Below are 21271 nucleotides of genomic sequence, written 5' to 3'. Positions count from 1 at the left end.
AAAAATAAACAACCTTTCGGATCTTAAAACTAACGTTTTGCTGATACTTGAGTCTCTGAATACTTAATCCTCCTCTGGCTGTGGAGTCCCTCCCCCCCCCCCCCCCCTAAACTATAGCTCAATGATCCGACTACTTGACTGACGTGTGACGTCTCTTTTTGTGTGTAAGAAGACATAAATGGAGGCCACTGTGACATCACCCTGTGAGGTCACGGTGTCACCCCTCCCGAACGTCACTCATCTGGACGAGGACCCGTCTCTCCACACAAAGACGCGGCGCTGTGTCTGCTCTCCGCCGTCACAACTGTACGCTCATGCAGAATAACGACATTTAGAGGCTCGCCGAGTGAGTGGAGAGCTTTGTGTTCTTCAGACCGACCCTGACTTCATCACCCTCCTCCTCCTCCTCCTCCTCGCAGGCTAATCTGCTGACCAACAGACACGTTACCTATTTTAAATAAATGTTTCTTTTGTAGTGGACTAAATGTTTTTGTGCAAACCTCCAATATTATTACTAAAAATGATAACTTGAAGGAAAAGCAGTGAATCTGAAACTTAAATCAAACTAACAATTTTATCTTAGCTCTACTCGTAAAAGTTTTAATTTCTAACATTTGTCAGTTTTAAATTGTAGAGCAACTAGATTTCATGAATGTAGTGAAAAAAACACACTTTCCCTTCGAGTCTGAAGAAGAAAAGTGACCAACAGTAGGCTAATTTCAGTTAAAGTGTATATAATGTAATAGGAATACAGTAATTATATCGTAAGCAAATTAATGACAAAAATATAGATTAAATTATTTGACATTAAGATAATTAATTCCCTTTTTATCTCAGAAAATGAAAATAATGGAAACCAGTCAGGTCAAATTAAAACGCATTCTCTGACTAAAGACGAATCTATTTTGTGTTTTTATATATATATTGTTGCCTGTTTTAGTTTTCCTCGTCCCAGGGGACGACGGGGTTAACTGACCCTGACCCTCGTCACTACCCGTAGCCGCCACACGGGGGACCGCAGCAGACTCTCCCCCGCGCGCGCCTCCGTCTCCTGCTTCAGTTCGCAGACTCGCTGCTGCTGCTTTGTTGTGTCGAGCCGGAGGTCCCGCAGTCCGACCCGCAGTCCGCCCCGCAGTCCGCTCTCCACGCGCACAGGACCCCCAGAGGACCCGCACAGGACCCGCAGCTTCGAACCCCACAACGTGAGTCGCCCAGCAGCCGCGACATTGTTGCCTTTCTTCGTGAACGGAAGCCGCGTTTCTCTTTAATTGTAACGAGATGTGTGTTTTTCTTCTTCTTCTTCTTCTCTGCGTGAGCACGAGGCGTGCGCGAGCTGCTCTGGTGAACTTCAGCTCGATCCCCGGCTTGATTGATTGATTGATTGATGGATAGTTTTAGTGGTTTAAAGAGCGCAATAAGAACGGGTTGGTGACTTCAATCTGTCCCGCAGAGCTGCTGCTGCTGATGTGGCGCCTGTGCGGGTGATTTATGGATTTTAACGCAGCCGCTCGCGACTTTAAATCTTTCGCGTGTTTGCGGAAGTGAGCGCTGCATCGAGTCGATCTGCTCCAGTCGTTGGAGGACAGACACACACGAGCTAATGTCACGCTTCAAAGAAAGGTGCGAACTTACTTTAAAGTGTGCAGATCGGGCTAAACGCGCAGGTTTTGTTGTGCAAAGTTTGGCGCAAACAAAGTGGATTGTGTACCTTTTTTTTGCACAATTTGTTATTGTATATCAGTTATTGCAAGCTCATCTAATATCTTAAGACATCATTTGGGTCAAAGGATTTATTGATTATGTAGTTTTTAGGTCAACAAACTTTTTTTCTTTCAAGTTTCTGGTTGTGTCTCACACAATGTATTCTTTGTCTTTTTATTTTAATTTCCCAGTTTTACAAAGAGGTAAAAACAATCCCACATTTCACTAGAAACCCCCCAAAAAAAGGCCAAAAAAGTCTGGCATGTGAAATGTGTTTTTCTTTCTTTTTTTTTGGGTTCCTGTTGTGGGAATGGCTGATTGAAACCATCGGCGGGATGTCAGTGGAACTTTTTTATTAAATAACTCTCTGGATGAAGCTCGAAAAACAGACGGAAACATGTTTAACCAATCGAATGAAACGGAGGAACATGTGCAGAGCAAATAAAAAAAGGGCGCTCTGGTTGTTTCGGGTTGAACTGAGGTGAAGCTACAACTGGCGGTTATGTTCTTTATAGTCTTGAAATCTGGAGCTGAACAACTTCCCAGAGGCCAAAGGGGCGTCTTTTAAAAGGTCTTCTTTTAAAGTTGGGCTCTATCCAATCAACAGTCCAGAACCCAACGATAATAAAACGCCATGAAAAGCAGCAAATTCTCCAAAAATCGCTCAAAGTTAAACGTAAAATCGATCCAAAGGTTGCAAAAGATTACCACAGGACCAACGACCAGGATCCCATTGATCCGGATCAACGTCCGTCTCTGGTTCCCACGTTGCTGAAGCTGCTCTACGTCCTTTTCATTGAGTTTCCTCTTAGTGGAATGCTTTTATTGTGAAAGGCAACCTTCGTCCAGGTTGAAAGGAGTTTTTAAAGTTTGCAGGATGTCCGTTCGCCACATCGTCAGAGGGCGTTGTGACGCCTACACATTGAGGTGCGACGCAATCGGAAGTCAGCCTACAAAGGTGAGGTGACGTTTAGACGTCTACCTTCTAGACGTGAGAGCTTAAGACTTCATGAATGTTGAGGTGCAAATTGATCACATGAGCAAAACACGTTTTAAAAAAGGCCTCCAAAGGGACGGGAAACGCCAATAAGAAAGAAGGTTACTTTTTTTGCTGTTTTGGAACCTTTTTATTGTCTAATTCAGTTTATTTTGTATAGCCCAATATCACAAATTACAAAAATTGGTTGAAAAACTCCCCAAAAATAACCTCTCACAGGGGAAAAGGGAAGAAACCTTCAGGAGAGCAACAGAGGAGGATCCCTCTCCCCGAGATGGACAGATGAATAGATGTTCATGTGTACAGAATTGTTTAAAAAAAAAAGTTCTTTTGTTGTTGTGGCCAGAGGCAATAATCTCGTCAGCGAATCGTCTTTGGCACGAACGTCGACTCGCGGTTGAGGGATGAAATGTTGAAGCGATGACATCGATGCTAATGGGGATAAATAAGAAATAATAAATCAACACACAGAAGCTGGAACCAGCTGGCAAAAATGGCGTAAACCCCCCCCCCCCAAAAAAACAAAATCGACTTTCCCATGGTGGAATCAATTAATGGACGATTAGTTTCTGCCTGACTGACGTGCGCGGTGGCGTCAACGGTATATATATATATATATATATATATATATATATATATATATATATATATATATTTCGGATCGCCGTAAACCCGTCCAGGCTGCAGGTCAGGCGGCGCGACCTTTAGTGACCTTTTTCCATATACGTCGGGGAGCGGAGCGTCTGAAGGGGAACCGGCCAGCAGCTGTCAGTCTGACGGGGAATGTTCTCGGAGAACGGGTTCGTCTTCATTCTGAGATCTTGGACGCGATGACTTCGACCAGGCGACACCACGCATGGTTTCTTTTAGGGGGTGTGTGTGTGTGTGTGTGTGTGGGGGGGGGGGGCTTGGTTTAAAATGAGCTCGTAAACGGTTGACCTTGTTCAGTGGATTGTCCTCAAGGGGGATTCTGGGTATTAACACGGTTCGAGTCGGATAATGAAAGGGTTTCTGATCATCCTCAACTCAGAGAGCCAGATCAGTTAAATATTGTTTTAGTCTTCAGTAAATCCCACGAAAAGACCAAAACCAACTGCGAACGAGTATTGATATGTGTATCAAAGCCCGATCAGTTTCATCGATATGTATTGTTGTTAAATACACATCAGCCCTAAAGCATCTCCTGCTTTATGGTCTGTTTGACTCTAAATGACCATAATTTACTAAAAGAACATCACGCTGTATTGAAGAAGACTTGAAACTAGAGATTGAGACCAAAAACTAATGTTTACAATGTTTACTGAGGGAATAAATCAAGAGAAGTAGAGTCATTTATATAGACTTCTATACAACCAGAGGAGTCGCCCCCTGGTGGTCAGGAGAGAGAATGCAGCTTTAACACATGAAGCATAGACTTCTATACAACCAGAGGAGTCACCCTCTGGTGGTCAGGAGAGAGAATGCAGCTTTAACACATGAAGCATGGACTTCTATATATATATATATATATATATATATATATATATATATATATATATATATATATATATATATCCACCGAAACCAGACAAGTAAAAGTGAAACATGCAGCTGTCAAGTCTCACTGATCCTTGTGATGAGTTTGAGTGCAAGAGGAAAAACGGACACTCGTTCCGAGTTGGTGGTCGTGGAAACGAAGCAGAGATTTCTGTTTACACGCTTCAACGTTGTGAAAGAGTTTGACTCTAAACAAGCACGAGACTTGAGCGACTCCCTTTTCCCACACACACACACACACAGACACTTCAGCGTCGCCATGGAAACTTGCTTGGCTTGCTCTCCTTTCTGTTGACTGGGAATAAAGGCGACGTCTGGGAGGCCCGAACTGGTTTCTCCGCCGCCGAGTGGGGAAAAACGATGAATTAATTACAGCCGGGTAAAAAAAATGAAACTTCTTGATTCATCTTGTTGACGTATTGGAGTCAAAGGTTTTATACAGAAGGGATTTTTATTAGTTTGGATATTCAAACAGCCATAAAATACATATTTTCTCCATGTTTTCAGTAATAAAATGTCGAATCAGGCTCTGAATGAGCTGCAGAGATTCTTTGACCAGTTGAGAGAAAAAAGATCCCAGAACTATTGTGATAATCGATTAATCGTGAAGGTAATTTAAAAGTTCCGGCTTCATAAATCGGAGGATTTGCAGGTTTTTTTTGGTGCGCCTGAAGCCGACGGTCGTGTTTCTCACGGTGAGAAGAAAGAAGAAGAATTTAAAAAAAGGCGTCTGCTCTGTTTAAAAAAAAAAATGTTATTGTGCGGAAGAAACGTGAAGCCGGAGCCGCGTGTCGAGTTTCACCTTTTTGTCACCGGCGAGAAAACCGCGCCTGAAAGCCGCCATTGTTCTGGAGTCAGAGTGAGGGAAGGAGGCAAGGAGGGAGGGAAGGAAGGAGGGAACGAGAGGGAAGGAGAGGATTTATAACATTTCCTGCGACAATTAATCTGAAACTATTAAGATAACTGAACTGATTGTTTTAGTCGCTTCTCAAATTCGACGACTTGCAGCTTTTACTTTTTTTTCATCTAAATATTGTTTTTTAGGGGTTTTACAAATCATAAAAACATTCTTTTGTTCTTTTTTTTCTGGCTATATATAAACCAAACAATAAATTGATTAATCGAGTAAAGAATTTGCATGTAAAACTTGTGGCATTTGGACTGTTGGTTAAATAAAACAAGTTATTTCGACACATTAAACAACATTAAAGCTGGAACCTTTTTACATATAATATCTCTGCGTTGTTTATTCAAAGAGCACGGCTAATGGTTTCCCCCTGCGTCCATTCTTTATGCTAAGCTACGCTAATAACAGAGAAAATGTCGGTGTGAGGAACCAGTTGATCGACAATAAGAGCTCCTTTGTTAATCTCTGCTCTCCGAATATGAGATTTAAATTTCAGGCTCCAAATAGATTCTGCTGAAAAGAACAGCGAGGGAAAACAACAAAAGAGTTTATTGTTGTTGTTGTTGTTGTTGTGGCCGCCCCCCCCCCACGCACCTCCTGCTCATTTCTGCATGTGTCAGAGCGTTTGTAGGCAACGTGGACGAGAAGTCCAGCGGTGTCGTCTGTCGGATTGAATTTGTGTTATTAATCAAATCAAATCTGTCAAATTATCACCAAAATGAGCTGGAAATGTTTAAATACCGAGTTCAGACCCTCGCAGATCAGCAGCAAACGGTTATTTTCATTATCGATTAGTCCACCAACTAATTTCTTGTTAGTTGTCATCAGTCTATTAATATGCCTATTAATATGTACGCCCAAGAAGCTGAATTTAGACATTCAAATATCCCAAAATATATGAGTTTACTCTCGTATGCATCAAATCATCACATTTAAGAAGCTACATGTGGATTGTTGTTCGTGAAAAACGACAAACGTCTTAATAGTTTTAGTTTATAGAATGAATAAAGTCACAGTTCCTCAGAACACGAGTGTTTTGTCTAAAATCTCTAGACAATTCATTTCCTGTCGCATATGAAAAACATCGTCAGCAGACCGTCACGTTTTGTGTTTTTGTTTTAAAGAAGTTACCCAAACGATCAAAAGTAGTTTAATTATTAGCTAAGATGCACCTCTAATTTTCAGTGTCATTTCTCGTCCAGTTGGATTTATGATTATTTAACATGCTGAGACAATTAGTCAATTAAGTGATTTATATTCTGATCTTTTTCCTCTTTTTAAAAACAAACAAAAATACCACAATACCTTTGGATTTTGGACTGTTGGTCAGATAAAAAGCCACTTGGAATTAATATTAACAATAATATATATATATATATATATATATATATATATATATATATATATAATTCTTATATATATATATATATATATATATAACATATATATAAATAAATATAACATATATATTAATATAAATACATATAATATATATATTAATATATATATCTATTAATATAACATATCTATTAATATATGTTATATTAATATTATATATATATATTAATATATGTATATGTTATATTTATTTTATTTATGTATATATATATATATATATATATCTTGTTTATTTAGAGTTAAACGTGTAGCAGAATAAGCTTTTGTTGTTTTTATGCATCTGTGTCGTGTTCACATCTTTGTCGAGATGAATTGCTGCTTCTGATTATGAAGTCGCTGTAAACAAACAGATGAGACGATGTTTGCCAGAAACCGTTCACGAGGGATTACCGGCGACACCGAGAAGATGAAGCGGAGCGTAACATGAAGCGGCCGATGTGAAAACACGGCTCGGAAACAAATGAAACTGAAAGTGGCTTCTTGTTTTATAATCTCCCAGTTTCATATCTGCTTCACAAACGTCCAACTCTCATGGCGCATAATGTGAATAACTTGCAGAAAACGCTTCCTTGCATGAAAGAAAATGCTAAATGGAGACGAGGATGGAAGATATCGCATATTTCTGGCCATGAAACGTTCCGTTTTTTTGTTTAAATTCACCATTTGAAGGAGAAATTTAACCACGTATACTCCAAGCAAGTATACGTGGTACTTGCTTGGAGTTGTTGACATACTAGTATCAGAAATACCTTTTAAAAACGACCTGAAATACCGGATCGGGTACACAGATCTGTGCATCCCGCCCGAGGGCTTCTGCACATGTGCAAACAAGCACGACGCACCTTTTCCCCCCTGATATTGCGACAAAACGGTGTTCAAACCCGTAGGAGAGCTAGTTACCGTTAGCCGGTGACATAAAGGAGCTAACGGAGGTTGCATTTCGCACCAATGTGACGTGTTCGGTTATTTTTTAAAAAAAAGAAGAGTTTTGCGGGGGATTAGATTATCACGTTGTTGCGACGTGTTCAAATTTAATCTTGTAAAATGTAGTTTTCACAGCAACATAAAATATTTTTCGGGATTTAACCCGATTTTTTAAAAAACTTTGTATTAGCCGATAAACAAGGAAAGAATCGTAACTTCTCTCCTTGTACTTTTACTCAAGTATTTCCTCTCCAGGTTACTTTATAGTTCTACTTTTACTTTTATTCTTATGTATTTATGTCTGGAAGCTTGTGATGTTAGCTGGAAAAAATTAAAAACAGAAGCTCGGCTCTTATCTTTTTTTAGTTTTACTTTCCTCGCCGAGTGTTGTGACGTCTCTCCGAGCGAGTGACCGCGAGCCGTTGGCGCCTGGTACCACCAGAGCCTTCAAAACGAAGGGAGGGGGGCGGAGGAGTGGAAGGCTTTGTTTGTTTATGATTACTCCACCCGAGTAGGAATGAAAAGGCCGCTGAATGAGGTCGGAGGCTTCAGTGTGCTGCGTCAGCTCGGTGGGGAAGTGGGTTGGTTGTTTTTAATGTTTATTATTGCCTTCCATTAAGGAAAGTGGCTCAATCATTGTGGTATTCCAACAGATGTTTTAAAAGTGTTTCACCACTAATAAGGTTCAGTGCAATTTCACCAAAATTCCCTGAAAAACTCTAAATTATTTAGTTTAAGGAAGGTACTAAAACAGTTCTTTAACTAAAAATGCTCACGAGTAGGAATTAGTCTTTCCTGGTTTTTCCTTTTGTGCAAAAAGATTTATGTAAAAATACAAAACGCACTTATTGATCAGCGTGAGAACCTAGTGTGCGATCGTAAGTTTGGTTTCTGCGGCTCTGAAAAGTGAAGCCAATGGTTCACGTCTTAAAGCTGCATTCTCTGTACTGACCACCAGGGGGCGACTCCTCTGGTTGTATAGAAGCCTATGCTTCATGTGTTAAAGCTGCATTCTCTCTCCTGGCCACCAGGGGGCGACTCCTCTGGTTGTATAGAAGTCTATGCTTCATGTGTTAAAGCTGCATTCTCTCTCCTGACCACCAGGGGGCGACTTCTCTGGTTGTATAGAAGTCTATGCTTCATGTGTTAAAGCTGCATTCTCTGTACTGGCCACCAGGGGGCGACTCCTCTGGTTGTATAGAAGTCTATGCTTCATGTATTAAAGCTGCATTCTCTCTCCTGACCACCAAGGGGCGACTCCTCTGGTTGTATAGAAGTCTATGCTTCATGTGTTAAAGCTGCATTCTCTGTACTGGCCACCAGGGGGCGACTCCTCTGGTTGTATAGAAGCTAATGGTTCACGTCTTAAAGCTGCATTCTCTGTACTGACCACCAGGGGGCGACTCCTCTGGTTGTATAGAAGTCTATGCTTCATGTGTTAAAGCTGCATTCTCTCTCCTGGCCACCAAGGGGCGACTCCTCTGGTTGTATAGAAGTCTATGCTTCATGTGTTAAAGCTGCATTCTCTGTACTGGCCACCAGGGGGCGACTCCTCTGGTTGTATAGAAGTCTATATAAAATGACTCTTTTTTTTCTTGAAACTAGAGATTGAGACCATAAACGTTTACTGAGATAACAAATAAAGTCTTTTTCGATACAGCATGATGTGCATTTAGTACATTTTGGTGCATTTAGAGATAAATAGACCATAAAGCAGAGGTAGGCTTTAGGGCGGGGCTGCACGGTGATTGACAGTTAGGAAACTCTCACACGATAGTTGAGGTGAGGCAGTTATAAGGTCGGGTAAATTGCCGTCCGTGAGAGACAAATACATTTCCACCTTTTCAAACATCTGGCCAGGATTCACTCTTTTTTTAACAAAGTGAAGCGCCTCGGTGTGAACGTGGTCTTTGGCTTTTGAGAGATTTTAAAATGCAGAAAGGAGAGCGGCTCAGTCTCTGAACTATTTTCCGGGTCATCGTGACCCCCAAACCCCCGGTGAACTGGGTCAGAGCCTCCGACGGCACTCGGCTTGACCCGAGGTTCTTCTGTTTGTGTCCGAGGTTCATTTTAATGACCCGTTACCGGTCGTGCCTTCGTAATGCGCTCCAGACCCGCGTTGAGAGCTCTCTGCTGCGAGTAATTAGCATAGCGTGCTTTCTATTGGACTAGACCTTAGTTTCTAGACCTCAAGAGTGAAACGCTGTGAACCCTCCCTATGGTTTTATATTTAAAAATCATGCCATATTCAACAACTTCTTTTAGGCTGATGAATTAATTGAAACATCATGTATACATTCCTGAAGTCATGTTTCTATTCATTCAGCAGCTGCGGCACAACGCCTTTTTGTCTCGGGAGCCAGAAGTGCATCAATACGTTCATCGTTGTTCACGACGACCAGAATGTAGACGTGTGGAAGCCTTAAAGCTGCAGTGATTTAAGGGATAAGTCAATAAGTCCACTTAAAAGACCAAAAACAACATTGAGAATGGCTGGTGAACTCATGGCGCTGGCGGCTAACTCGTTAGCTTTAACACATAAAGCATAGACTTCTATACAACCAGAGGAGTCACCCCCTGGTGGTCAGGAGAGAGAATGCAGCTTTAACACATGAAGCATAGACTTCTATACAACCAGAGGAGTCACCCCCTGGTGGTTAGGAGAGAGAATGCAGCTTTAACACATGAAGCATAGACTTCTATACAACCGGAGGAGTCGACCCCTGGTGGTCAGGAGAGAGAATGCAGCTTTAACACATGAAGCAGACTTCTATACAACCGGAGGAGTCGCCTCCTGGTGGTCAGGAGAGAGACTGCAGCTTTAATACATGAAGCATAAACTTCTATACAACCAGAGGAGTCGACCCCTGGTGGTCAGGAGAGAGAATGCAGCTTCAACACATGAAGCATAGACTTCTATACAACCAGAGGAGTCGACCCCTGGTGGTCAGGAGAGAGAATGCAGCTTTAACACATGAAGCATAGACTTCTATACAACCAGAGGAGTCGCCCCCTGGTGGTCAGGAGAGAGAATGCAGCTTTAACACATGAAGCATAAACTTCTATACAACCAGAGGAGTCGCCCCCTGGTGGTCAGGAGAGAGAATGCAGCTTTAACACATGAAGCATAAACTTCTATACAACCAGAGGAGTCGCCCCCTGGTGGTCAGTTTCCAACTTGAGGATTGGCTCATCTCGATGAACCAACTCTTCATATTTGCGTAACGTGGATGAAAACCAGCTTTTATTTGGATTTATTTTTTGGGATTTGCAAAACATTTGAATGATTTTGCTTTGGTTAGTTTTAGAAAATGTGATCCTTTTTGGCTTTAATCCTTTTTCTGTTATAAAATCTCTACCCGGGAACCCCCCCCCCCCCCCCCCCTCCGAGTTTTCACGTTTTAAAGACGGACCTAAAACAAAAAAGTGATTTAACGCAGCGTCTCTCCTTTCAGACCGTCCTGTGCATCAGAACCAGGTCTTAAAGCTCCAGTCTGCTCCGTAATGCCTCCATCTGGCTTCGCTGCTTCTCTCCCATTGCATATTCTCTCCCTTCGGTCATCCCTGCAGGTGCAACCCCCCCACCCTCCCCCCCCCCCCCATGTAACAGTAACTCATTTAAAGTGATGGGAATATGGGTCGGATACTCGAGCTCCAGGGCTTCACTGCCATTGAGTCGGGCCGCCATAGTTCACCCAGATTTTCATAGATTTATTGGACAGTAAGAGGCCATCCATTACTGTACAGGGGGGGGGGGGGGTGAAGACCAGGTGGAACAGCCAGACAGAGTGATGGTGGTGCATTCATGGCAGACGGGGATGTTCTGTAAATATCGGCCACCACACAGACGGGGAAAGGTCAGCGACCAGCTGGTGCTGGATACGAGATGGATGAACTTTTTACTTCCGCTTTGCATTATTTCTGTGAACATAAATACCAGCGCCTGCACTCAGCGATGATGATATACAACTGTGTGTGTGTGTGTGTGTGTGTGTGTGATATACACACACACACACACACACACACAGTTGAAAACCTCCAAGCTTAATTGGTAACGTTTACGTTCAAATTAGGAATCCAAATCAAGTTTTATTCTGTTTGAACACAATATCTTCGCACATTTGCAGATAAAAATCATTCTACACGAATATTATTAGTGTTATTCTGTTTGTAGTTTCTGACTTGCGTGAGCCAAACTTTTCCAATAACTAATAAAAGCGATTTAATAAAGTCCAGACGTGAACATTTGTTAAACCCATAGATTTAATTCACAACATTTTGTTATCGAACTAAATATTCTCCTTCAATCCATATTTGTTGGTGTTTTTAAGGGGTTCAAAACTCTCCAGCTTGCTGCACACAGGGATGCAATTCTATTGTTATACATTTTGTAATGCAACATAAATCTACGTCGGTTAAATTAATTATTTATAATAAATATTCATTATAAACTAAGACAATTTAACCATTTTCTTTGACTATATTTTGATTAAAAAAATAATATATATATATGTTTTAAATATATATATACATATATATTATATACATTATATATATATATATATATATATATATATATATATATTATAATAATTATAATTTAGAATAACTATATGAGGAAATAATCAAGACTGATATGATTCTACACATTTCCTCCATGATGCATCTTCTCAAATGCACATCAAGTGAGAGATGACTGGCTTGGCCTATAAAAAAGTAGGTCTGCTTTTCTTGCCAGAAGACCATCGTGTTCTTCTTGGTGTTATTTAGGTTTTACTCCGCTGTGAGGAGAATATCTCCGTCGCCTCTAATCTGCAGAATTTATTGATTTCCTATCGATGCGAACGGCTCTGGAGCGAAAAGACTCGGCTCCTCGATGAGGACCCCGGAGGTCACGGAGGGTTTGACCTCTCCTTCTGTGCTCACAGATTGAGGTTGTGATTGTACTGTTTTTTTTTGCGGGTGTAATCCTGGAGGATTTGAGCCCACCACCCACCCACCCCCACCCCACATCGTGATCATCCCGGCCGGCTTAGCCTCGGAGGTCTGTGCTTCTATAAGCATCTGTCACCACTTGTTCACATCACGCCCAGAACAACGTCACCTGCACTCTGTTTGTATACATTATACTGTGTGTCTGTGTGTGTGTGTGTGTGTGTGTGTGTGTGTATATATAAATATAAATATATATATAATATTGTGACTGTCTCTTGTTTACAGAGCCGGCATCATGGGGAAAGGCTGCCTGACCGCGACCAAGTACTTCCTGTTCCTCTTCAACCTCATCTTCTTTGTGAGTATTTTCACCCTCGCCGATAATGATGTGACATTAAAGGAGAAATGAGGAGGAGTCTGGTAGAGACCTGTCAATCACCTTGTAGCCCCGCCCTAAAGCATCCCCTGCTTTATGCTCTGTTTGACTCTAAATGTCCATAATTTACTAAATGAACATCACGCTGTATTGAAGAAGACTTGAAACTAGAGATTGAGACCAAAAACTAATGTTTACAATGTTTACTGAGGGAATAAATCAAGAGAAGTAGAGTCATTTATATAGACTTCTATACAACCAGAGGAGTCGCCCCCTGGTGGTCAGTAGAGAGAATGCAGCTTTAACACATGAAGCATAGATTTCTATACAACCAGAGGAGTCGCCCCCTGGTGGTCAGGAGAGAGAATGCAGCTTTAACACATGAAGCATAGACTTCTATACAACCAGAGGAGTCGCCCCCTGGTGGTCAGTAGAGAGAATGCAGCTTCAACACATGAAGCATAAACTTCTATACAACCAGAGGAGTTGCATATAACCGTTACAGATGAATACAACACATTAAAAAGTAAAACCTTTTATAGAATAGTTGACCGTTTACAGCGTAGAAGTTTCTAAAGTCGCGACGTCATTCAAGTTCCTTCTCCGTGAGTCTCTGAGTCCTAATTGCAGCCTGCGGCCCGGTTGCCATGGTGAAACTCACTTTCTCGTTTAGAGAAGAAATTAAATGAAATCTGTGATCTGAGGTCGAGAGCTTCTTAGCGCCGGATAAACAAACTGTGTGTGTGTGTGTGTGTGTGTGTGTGTGTGTTTGCTTCGTTTCCTCCGCTGTGTGTTTTCACACCCGAGTTCTCACGCAAAGAGAGGTTTGTTGTCGGCATACATTTCGCTGCAGATGTTGTCATATTGAACCGAAGCCCTAGCTTCAGTGTTGCCATGGCAACATTCGCATCCCGCCAGTGTTCTTCTATATGCACCGAGGCCTGAAGAAACATAGTTTTCCTATGATACGTCCCTTTTTAATAACACTTTAGACGCGTATAAAAATCAGAATATTCCTTATGTTCATTTAGTAAATTATGGTCCATTGAGAGTCAATCGGACCATAAAGCAGGGGATGCTTTAGGGGCGGGGCTACAAGGTGATTGACAGGTCGAACAATTGGTTGTCTTCATAAACATGCTGTGGTTTGAAATGTGCTCGTTCACAGCATGTCTGAAGCATTGTTTATTATGTCTGACTGTGTGTGTGTGTGTGTGTGTGTGTGTGTGTGTGTGTGTGTGTGTGTGTGTGTGTCCCCTCCAGCTCTGCGGCGGCGTCATCATGGGCTTCGGTCTGTGGCTCCTGCTGGACAATCAGAGCTTCATCGTGGTCCTGAGTGAGTTCCTGTGTCAAGAGTTGGGATGAAACCACATGTTTGAGTGCGACTCGGAAAACCAGAGTAGTAGAAGAAGTGAAGGGAACCGGTTATCTGGTTATCCGGTTATCTATAATCAAGTTTCGATCGCTTGTCGAAGACGTAAAGATCTGCTGACACTTCGCCGCTTGATGCCGCGCACGTCTGATAGCAGACATTCCTTCACCCGAGTCACAGCGACCTCGATGAAGGTCGACGGTGTGATGGTGTGTTTACACTGGTGGGTTGAGTCTCTCTCTCTCTCGCTCGGCCTCCTCGTATCTTTCATTTTCATCTTTGCTTCATTTACTCGTGTTAAAAAATATATATACATAAATAGGATTAAAAGAAATCAATTGACGGATAAGAAATACGCTTCATCGCCGAAGAGCTGCTGGGAAGTCAGTGGTGGAGGAAGTATGAGGTACAAGTACTGAGGTACAAGTACTGTGGTACAAGTACTAATACCAGACTGAGAAAATACAAGTACCTCCAGATGTTCTTCTTTAATTATGTGTTGGTTCTGGCGCCCCCTGTGGACTAAAGTGGTAGTGACTCAGAGCACCTGGGTCCCTTTAGAATACTTCATTTTACTGCAGCAGGTCTGACCCTCTGTCCTGGTTCTGGTTCTCCCGGGTCCCTCTTGCCTCCAGCAAGTCCAGAAATAGGTCCTGGGTCTCCAGTAGCATGGTGTCGGCTCCCAGAGAGGAGAGGAGGAGGAGGAGGAGGAGGAGGAGGAGGGGAGGAGGAGGGGAGGAGGAGGAGGAGGAGGAGGAGGAGGAGGAGGAGGAGGGGGGGGATCTGGGTCTGTCCACGGTGAACAGAGGTCTGTAGAGGACCGGGACTAAACTGAGGTCTGTAGAGGACCGGGACTAAACTGAGGTCTGTAGAGGACCGGGACTAAACTGAGGTCTGTAGAGGACCAGGACTAAACTGAGGTCTGTAGAGGATCAGGACTAAACTGAGGTCTGTAGAGGACCAGGACTAAACTGAGGTCTGTAGAGGATCGGGACTAAACTGAGGTCTGTAGAGGATCGGGACTAAACTGAGGTCTGTAGAGGATCAGGACTAAACTGAGGTCTGTAGAGGATCAGGACTAAACTGTACATGGTTACATTCCACCATTGTTGGTATTGACGTATGTTGATATCCAAGCTAGCAGATTCCCACAGCTTCCAGTCTTTATGCTAAGCTACGCTAACTTTGAACTATCCCTTTTTTTAAATGAAGAGTTAAATGAAGAGCTTATCAGCGAGGAAGAAAATGAAGAAGAAGAAGAAAATGACGACCTCTGTGAGCGACACAGACGGGCTTTGAGACGACTGAAGAAGTGTTGATGCAGAACTATAGAGACGGACATTGAGCTGGTGTAATAGTGTGTGTGTGTGTGTGTGTGTGTGTGTGTGGGAGACATTTGTCCCTCTGCAGGTGTTCTCTCCTCAGACACTGAGCTCTTTCTGCTCCGTTCAGCATCAGCATGCATCTCATCAGCCCAGTGCGCTCACCGCCTTACTCACCACCCCACACACACACACACACACACACACACACACACACACACACACACACACACTACATCACCGGTCTGTCCGGGCGGCGTGAGTCCGGGGTCTTCGTGGAGGACGGCCGTGCGCTCATGTGAAAGTGCGGCGCACAGTTTCGCTTTGTGTCGCCGTAAATGAGACGTTTCGACGCTCAATGGACGGTTTGTGTTACGACTCAGACGGTCACGTAACATCCCATAATCTGTCTCCAAGCACATTTACTTCATGTGTGTACTTTATACTTTTTACTGCATTTATTTTGAAGATTAAAAATTACTTTTAGAGATTTAGAATATTGATACAAAATATGAATCGAGGTGTTTTATTAAAGAATAACTTTTATAGCTGTTTATAAAGTTTAAATTTACCATCTGCAGCGTCGAAGTGATGAACACATTAATGCATAAATAATCTGTGATATTATACAGAAAAATTAACATTTCAGTACTTTAAATATATTTTTATGCTAATAGTTTTTGCTTTGTCAGACATCTTTAATAACTTAACTCTTTTTTTTTTTGGAGTCCAGGTTGATGAATCCTAAAGTTAAACATCTGAATACTTCTTAATAAGACACATACATATATATATATATATATATATATATATATATATATATATATATGAAATGCATTTCGCTCGATTGCGTCGGATGTCATTCGGTTGTTGACGGGTCGGATGAGCGGAACATCTGGACCGTCGTGCAGATGTGCGACACACAGAAGCCGTTGTTTGACAGCGTTGAAGTGCACACTTCTCTTTTTGTCCACACTCCCATGTCGGTGCCGGGGCGACAACTTATTTGTTGTTGTTGATTAATCTGCAAATTGCTTTCTCGATAATAATATATTTAGTAAGGCCGGTGAGGGAAGGGAGGACCGGAACCAGGGCTGAGCGGAGCAGACTTACAGCAAAACAAGATGTTTTCTAAAGGGAACACTACCGCTTTCGTCCACAGGGGCCGCCAAAAAACAACACATTAAAGTTCCTCGTAGCAACTTTTTAAATTTTTTCATGGCGTAAAAGTTGGGCTGAAACGTGGTTAATACATTGTGACCGTGTCACAAGTGAACCTCCTTGGTATTGATGTCCGATCGGCGCCCTCCCTCTCCGTACAGATAACTCCACGGCTGTAAAGGTGGCGTGCTACATCCTGATTGGAGTCGGGGCCTTCTCCATGCTCATGGGCTTCCTCGGCTGCTTGGGGGCCATCTATGAGATCCGCTGCCTGCTCGGCCTGGTGAGTGATCTGTTTGTGTGTCTGTAACTTTTAAACATGATGATGATGATGATGATTAATGCAGCTGTGGTACAAGTGGAGGATTTACTGCAGACACATAAGACCAACAACTGCTTTCTTCATTATTTTTACCACTGAAAAAAACTGTTTATGAGCAGGAACCCTTACTTGGCAGAGGTAATAATCTTCCACTTTTATTCCGGATACGAGTGCCTTTCTGTCCGGCTTATGCTATTTTAGGGCATGCTGCAAGCCAATTTATTTCTATAAATTAATAAATATATATTTCTATAATAAAATATACATGTATAGAATAAAAAGATATTTATTTAAATATTTCTATATTAAAATATATATACATGTATTTATTTCTATAATAAAATATATATATTCTTGTAATAAAATATATATATATATTTTATATATTTCTATAATAAAATATATATATATTATTATATAAATATATATATAAACGGGCATTTGTTGGACAGCTTTCAGCGATCCTTGTCAGTGGATGCACGCCTTGTTGGAGATGCTTATCTTAACTGGTTTAACTGGGATCCTCATGACTCACCACTCACTCTCTTGTGTCTCCCCTCAGTACTTCACCTGCCTCCTGCTGATCCTCATCGCTCAGGTGGCAGCCGGCACGCTCATCTACTTCCAGAAGGATGTGGTGAGTGACGTCGCTTCCTCTTCATTTGTTACGTTGACGGGCCTTGTGGGTAGCCCCGCCCCCTCCTCTTTGTTTCGCTTCGTCAGGCTCACCTGGAGGGTTGAACTCCGTCAGGTGATTCTCTCAGAAGGAATGTGTTGCGACACACCTTTTTTTTTATTTTTTATTATCGTGTGATCGGCCGCGTTCACGATGTGTCGTAACGGGCACGAACGTGTGAACGCCACCAATAGAATCTAATTAAACCCTCCGGCAGGTAACCGGGGACGACGGAGAAGTGTTGTGTCGCCGCCTGCAGGTGAACTCACCTGTTTTGTCGTTCATAAAACCTTTTTTTATAGGTTCGATAGCTTCAGATTGCACTTATCAGCAGAGATTCATTTACTCTGGAGGCTCGGTTCACTAAACAAGAACTGCATTTATTTATTTATTATTTATTTATTCATTTCTATTGTTATTTGTCTGCCTTTTTATTGCACATTTTTTTTCTTTTTCTAAATTATCAGGACAGTTTGAAAACAAATATGTTTCCTGTGATAAATTACGTTTGAAGAATTATGATTAAGTAAATTATTTAAATATAATTATCATTTTTATTCATATTTCTTATGGTTTCTCATTACAGAAACAATCGAACTGATCAGTGAAGTCTGAGCTGTTTTCTCTTTTGGCGAAACTATGACTGAAACTATGAGTTCACAACTTCAAAAACATGAAAATGAAAATGAAAGTGAAAAAATTAAACAAAAACAATAAATAAACACAAAAAGTGAAACGAATATAAACACTGAAACAAATATGTAACATATCTAATAATTATTTATTGGAGTCTTTTCAGCCTCTTCCTCCTTTTTTTAAATTTTTTTTTTTTTTTTTAAAGAGATTGAGACGCAACCAAACTTTGATGCACTTGATGTTTCTATGGCAACGCATAAGGACGAGCAATGTTGGCTCCTCTGGAGGAAAGGAGTGGAGGAGGAAAGGAGGAAAAGAGGAAAGGAGTAGAGGAGGAAAGGATGAGGAAAGGAGGAAAGGAGTGGAGGAGGAAAGGAGGAAAGGAGTGGATGAGGAAAGGAGGAAAGGAGTGGAGGAGGAAAGGAGGAAAGGAGTGGATGAGGAAAGGAGGAAAGGAGTGGAGGAGGAAAGGAGGAAAGGAGTGGAGGAGGAAAGGATGAGGGAAGGAGGAAAGGAGTGGAGGAGGAAAGGATGAGGAAAGGAGTGGATGAGGAAAGGAGGAAAGGAGTGGAGGAGGAAAGGAGGAAAGGAGTGGATGAGGAAAGGAGGAAAGGAGTGGAGGAGGAAAGGAGGAAAGGAGTGGAGGAGGAAAGGAGTGAAGGAGTAGAGGAGGAAAGGATGAGGGAAGGAGGAAAGGAGTGGAGGAGGAAAGGATGAGGAAAGGAGTGGATGAGGAAAGGAGGAAAGGAGTGGAGGAGGAAAGGAGGAAAGGCGGAAAGGAGTGGAGGAGGAAAGGAGGAGGAAAGGAGTGGAGGAGGAAAGGAGTGAAGGAGTAGAGGAGGAAAGGATGAGGGAAGGAGGAAAGGAGTGGAGGAGGAAAGGAGTGGAGGAGGAAAGGAGAAAAGGCGGAAAGGAGTGGAGGAGGAAAGGAGTGGAGAAAGAAAGGAGTGAAGGAGTAGAGGAGGAAAGGATGAGTGAAGGAGGAAAGGAGTTATTTTTACTTTAAGTACAGTGTTGCAGTTTCTGCTCTTGTTTACATTCGGGTCACATTTATCTTTTAGATGTTTATGCAGCTCCAGTAATTAAAAGTGTAAGTAGAAGTTATGTCAACGTTGTGATTATGACTGAAAGCTTCTGAGAATAACACGGAAGAGCCTGTAAATTTAAACAAATGTTTAGTTAATGTGAACACATTACATTTAAAAACTTGAGCTCATGATCCTTCTCATTCAGTTTACTTTCATAGCAGACAAAAGAAAAACAATAAATATTCAACTTTTGAGAAGCTGGAGAGTTTTTAGCTTAAAAAAATGTAACTCTGGTTTCCTAGAGTATGGGGGCATTAAGTGCTTTTCAATAATACAAATAGTTTGTATTAAATTATAATAATTTAATTAATTATTGTAATTAATAAATAATCACATTAAGATGGAAGAGATCTAAAATACAATTAAAAAAAATTAAATATAAATGTATTTGTTGTTAATAATAATAATAACAATATAAATTAATTATTTAAATATGTACAATAAGTATTAATGATTAATAATTTGTAGTTTCAACGACGAGACAAAGGATTTATGGTGATTTAGGATTTATGCTTAACGTGTCGCACAACGGCCTCCTACAAACGTGCACTAATAACGTGCACTCTTATGAAAACCGCCGACTCGGACCACGAGTTAGTGCTCGTGGATCCAGATGCATAAATCTGAAGAAATGCTACAAAAAGGTTCAGTTCTGGATCTGTTTATTGTATCTGAACATTTGTTGGAAAACTCTCCGACTTCTTTTCAGCTCGTCTGCCAAATAGTGGTCCAAGGAAAAAAACAACAACTCTATTTGGAGAACTTCTTTCTTTTCCTTTTTCCAGTATGAATTCACTGGAGACCTCGAGTGTCTCAACATTCTCGGTGAAAAGATTTTAGCGACGATTCCTCTGAGATGTCCTGCGTCTGGTCTCCAGTTGGTTTTATGTAAACGAGGCGATATTCGACTCCTGATTCGTGGCGTCTGGATATCCCACAAAGAGGATTTCGCAGATCTTGATGCCAAATTCTTCTACCCGAGAATTCACAGCTCGTGTTTGAGTTGTAAAACCGCACTCTCAAAAAAATAAATAGAAATGTGTTGGAATGTTAATAAAAAAAGGCTCCGATTATAAACCTTTTAATGTTGAGTGTCCAGAAAGATTCCCACTTTCCTAAAATAACTTAAAGGAATAGTTTGACATGTTTAAATATTGTATGCTGTCTTGCAGAGAGTTGATTGTAGAGAGAAGATTGACACCACTCATGTATATCAGTTAAATGTAGAGCTGCAGCTAGTTAGCTTAGCATAAAGACAGGAGCCTGGTCCTCTCAAATCTGTTTTTATACCCAGAATAAATGAGCACAATACAACATGTTAACTATTGACCTTTTAGAGGTGCTGATAGGCACCTTTTGTAACTATTGGAGAGACTGTTTACCTGTGTTTCAAGGTGTTATGCTAAGCTAGGCTAACTAGCTGCTGGCTTCATCTCCAAATACAAAGGAAAGAGTGGTATCAATCTTCTCGTCTTAGTCTCAGCATGTTCATTGTGGGAGAAAATACTTAACACACAGCTCTTTTTTTCACTCTAAGACAGTAAACGTGTGATTAGATCTTTTCTAGTGTCGGAATTTGGACACTAGGTTGTCTTTATACTTACCAAGACCATAAACTTCATGACCTCTGTCATAAATCCAGCGACACACAACCAAATGTTCACAAGAAAGGAGAAAAAACACAAATTCTCTCCAATATGGATCACAGGCATGAGGAAACTATAAACAGCATATCAAATGCATGCAGTTTGAGCTCCAGAAGCACTTTCTTGCACCATAAGACTTTATGATTTTTTTTTTATGAACATCACAAAACTGTTTCCTCTCAGTTACACGAAGAGACGTCCAAGATCGTCACCAAGGTGCTGGACGACTACCCCGGCAACAACTCCACCACGGAGCAGGCCTGGGACTTCATCC

At 41.5% G+C, this 21271-nt stretch overlaps 1 protein-coding gene across 1 annotated transcript in view; it reads left to right on the top strand.

Annotated features, from left to right (window-relative positions):
- Positions 1-1032: 1032 nt before the first annotated feature.
- The window catches only part of LOC117728253 (CD82 antigen-like), a 22710-nt gene continuing 2471 nt past the window's right edge, over positions 1033-21271 (top strand). The window contains exons 1-6 of the mRNA XM_034529064.1: positions 1033-1202; positions 12684-12756; positions 14038-14110; positions 16791-16912; positions 17514-17588; positions 21181-21271. The exon at positions 21181-21271 is cut by the window's right edge and continues 8 nt beyond it. Of these exons, the coding sequence (XP_034384955.1) occupies positions 12694-12756; positions 14038-14110; positions 16791-16912; positions 17514-17588; positions 21181-21271 (424 nt within the window). The 5' untranslated portion in view covers positions 1033-1202; positions 12684-12693. The remainder of the gene's footprint in view (positions 1203-12683; positions 12757-14037; positions 14111-16790; positions 16913-17513; positions 17589-21180) is intronic.

This window comes from Cyclopterus lumpus, chromosome 3, assembly GCF_009769545.1.
Source record: "Cyclopterus lumpus isolate fCycLum1 chromosome 3, fCycLum1.pri, whole genome shotgun sequence".
Lineage (NCBI taxonomy): Eukaryota > Metazoa > Chordata > Actinopteri > Perciformes > Cyclopteridae > Cyclopterus > Cyclopterus lumpus.
Note: the sequence above shows the minus strand (reverse complement) of the source record. Positions and strands in the feature narration are given on the sequence as shown.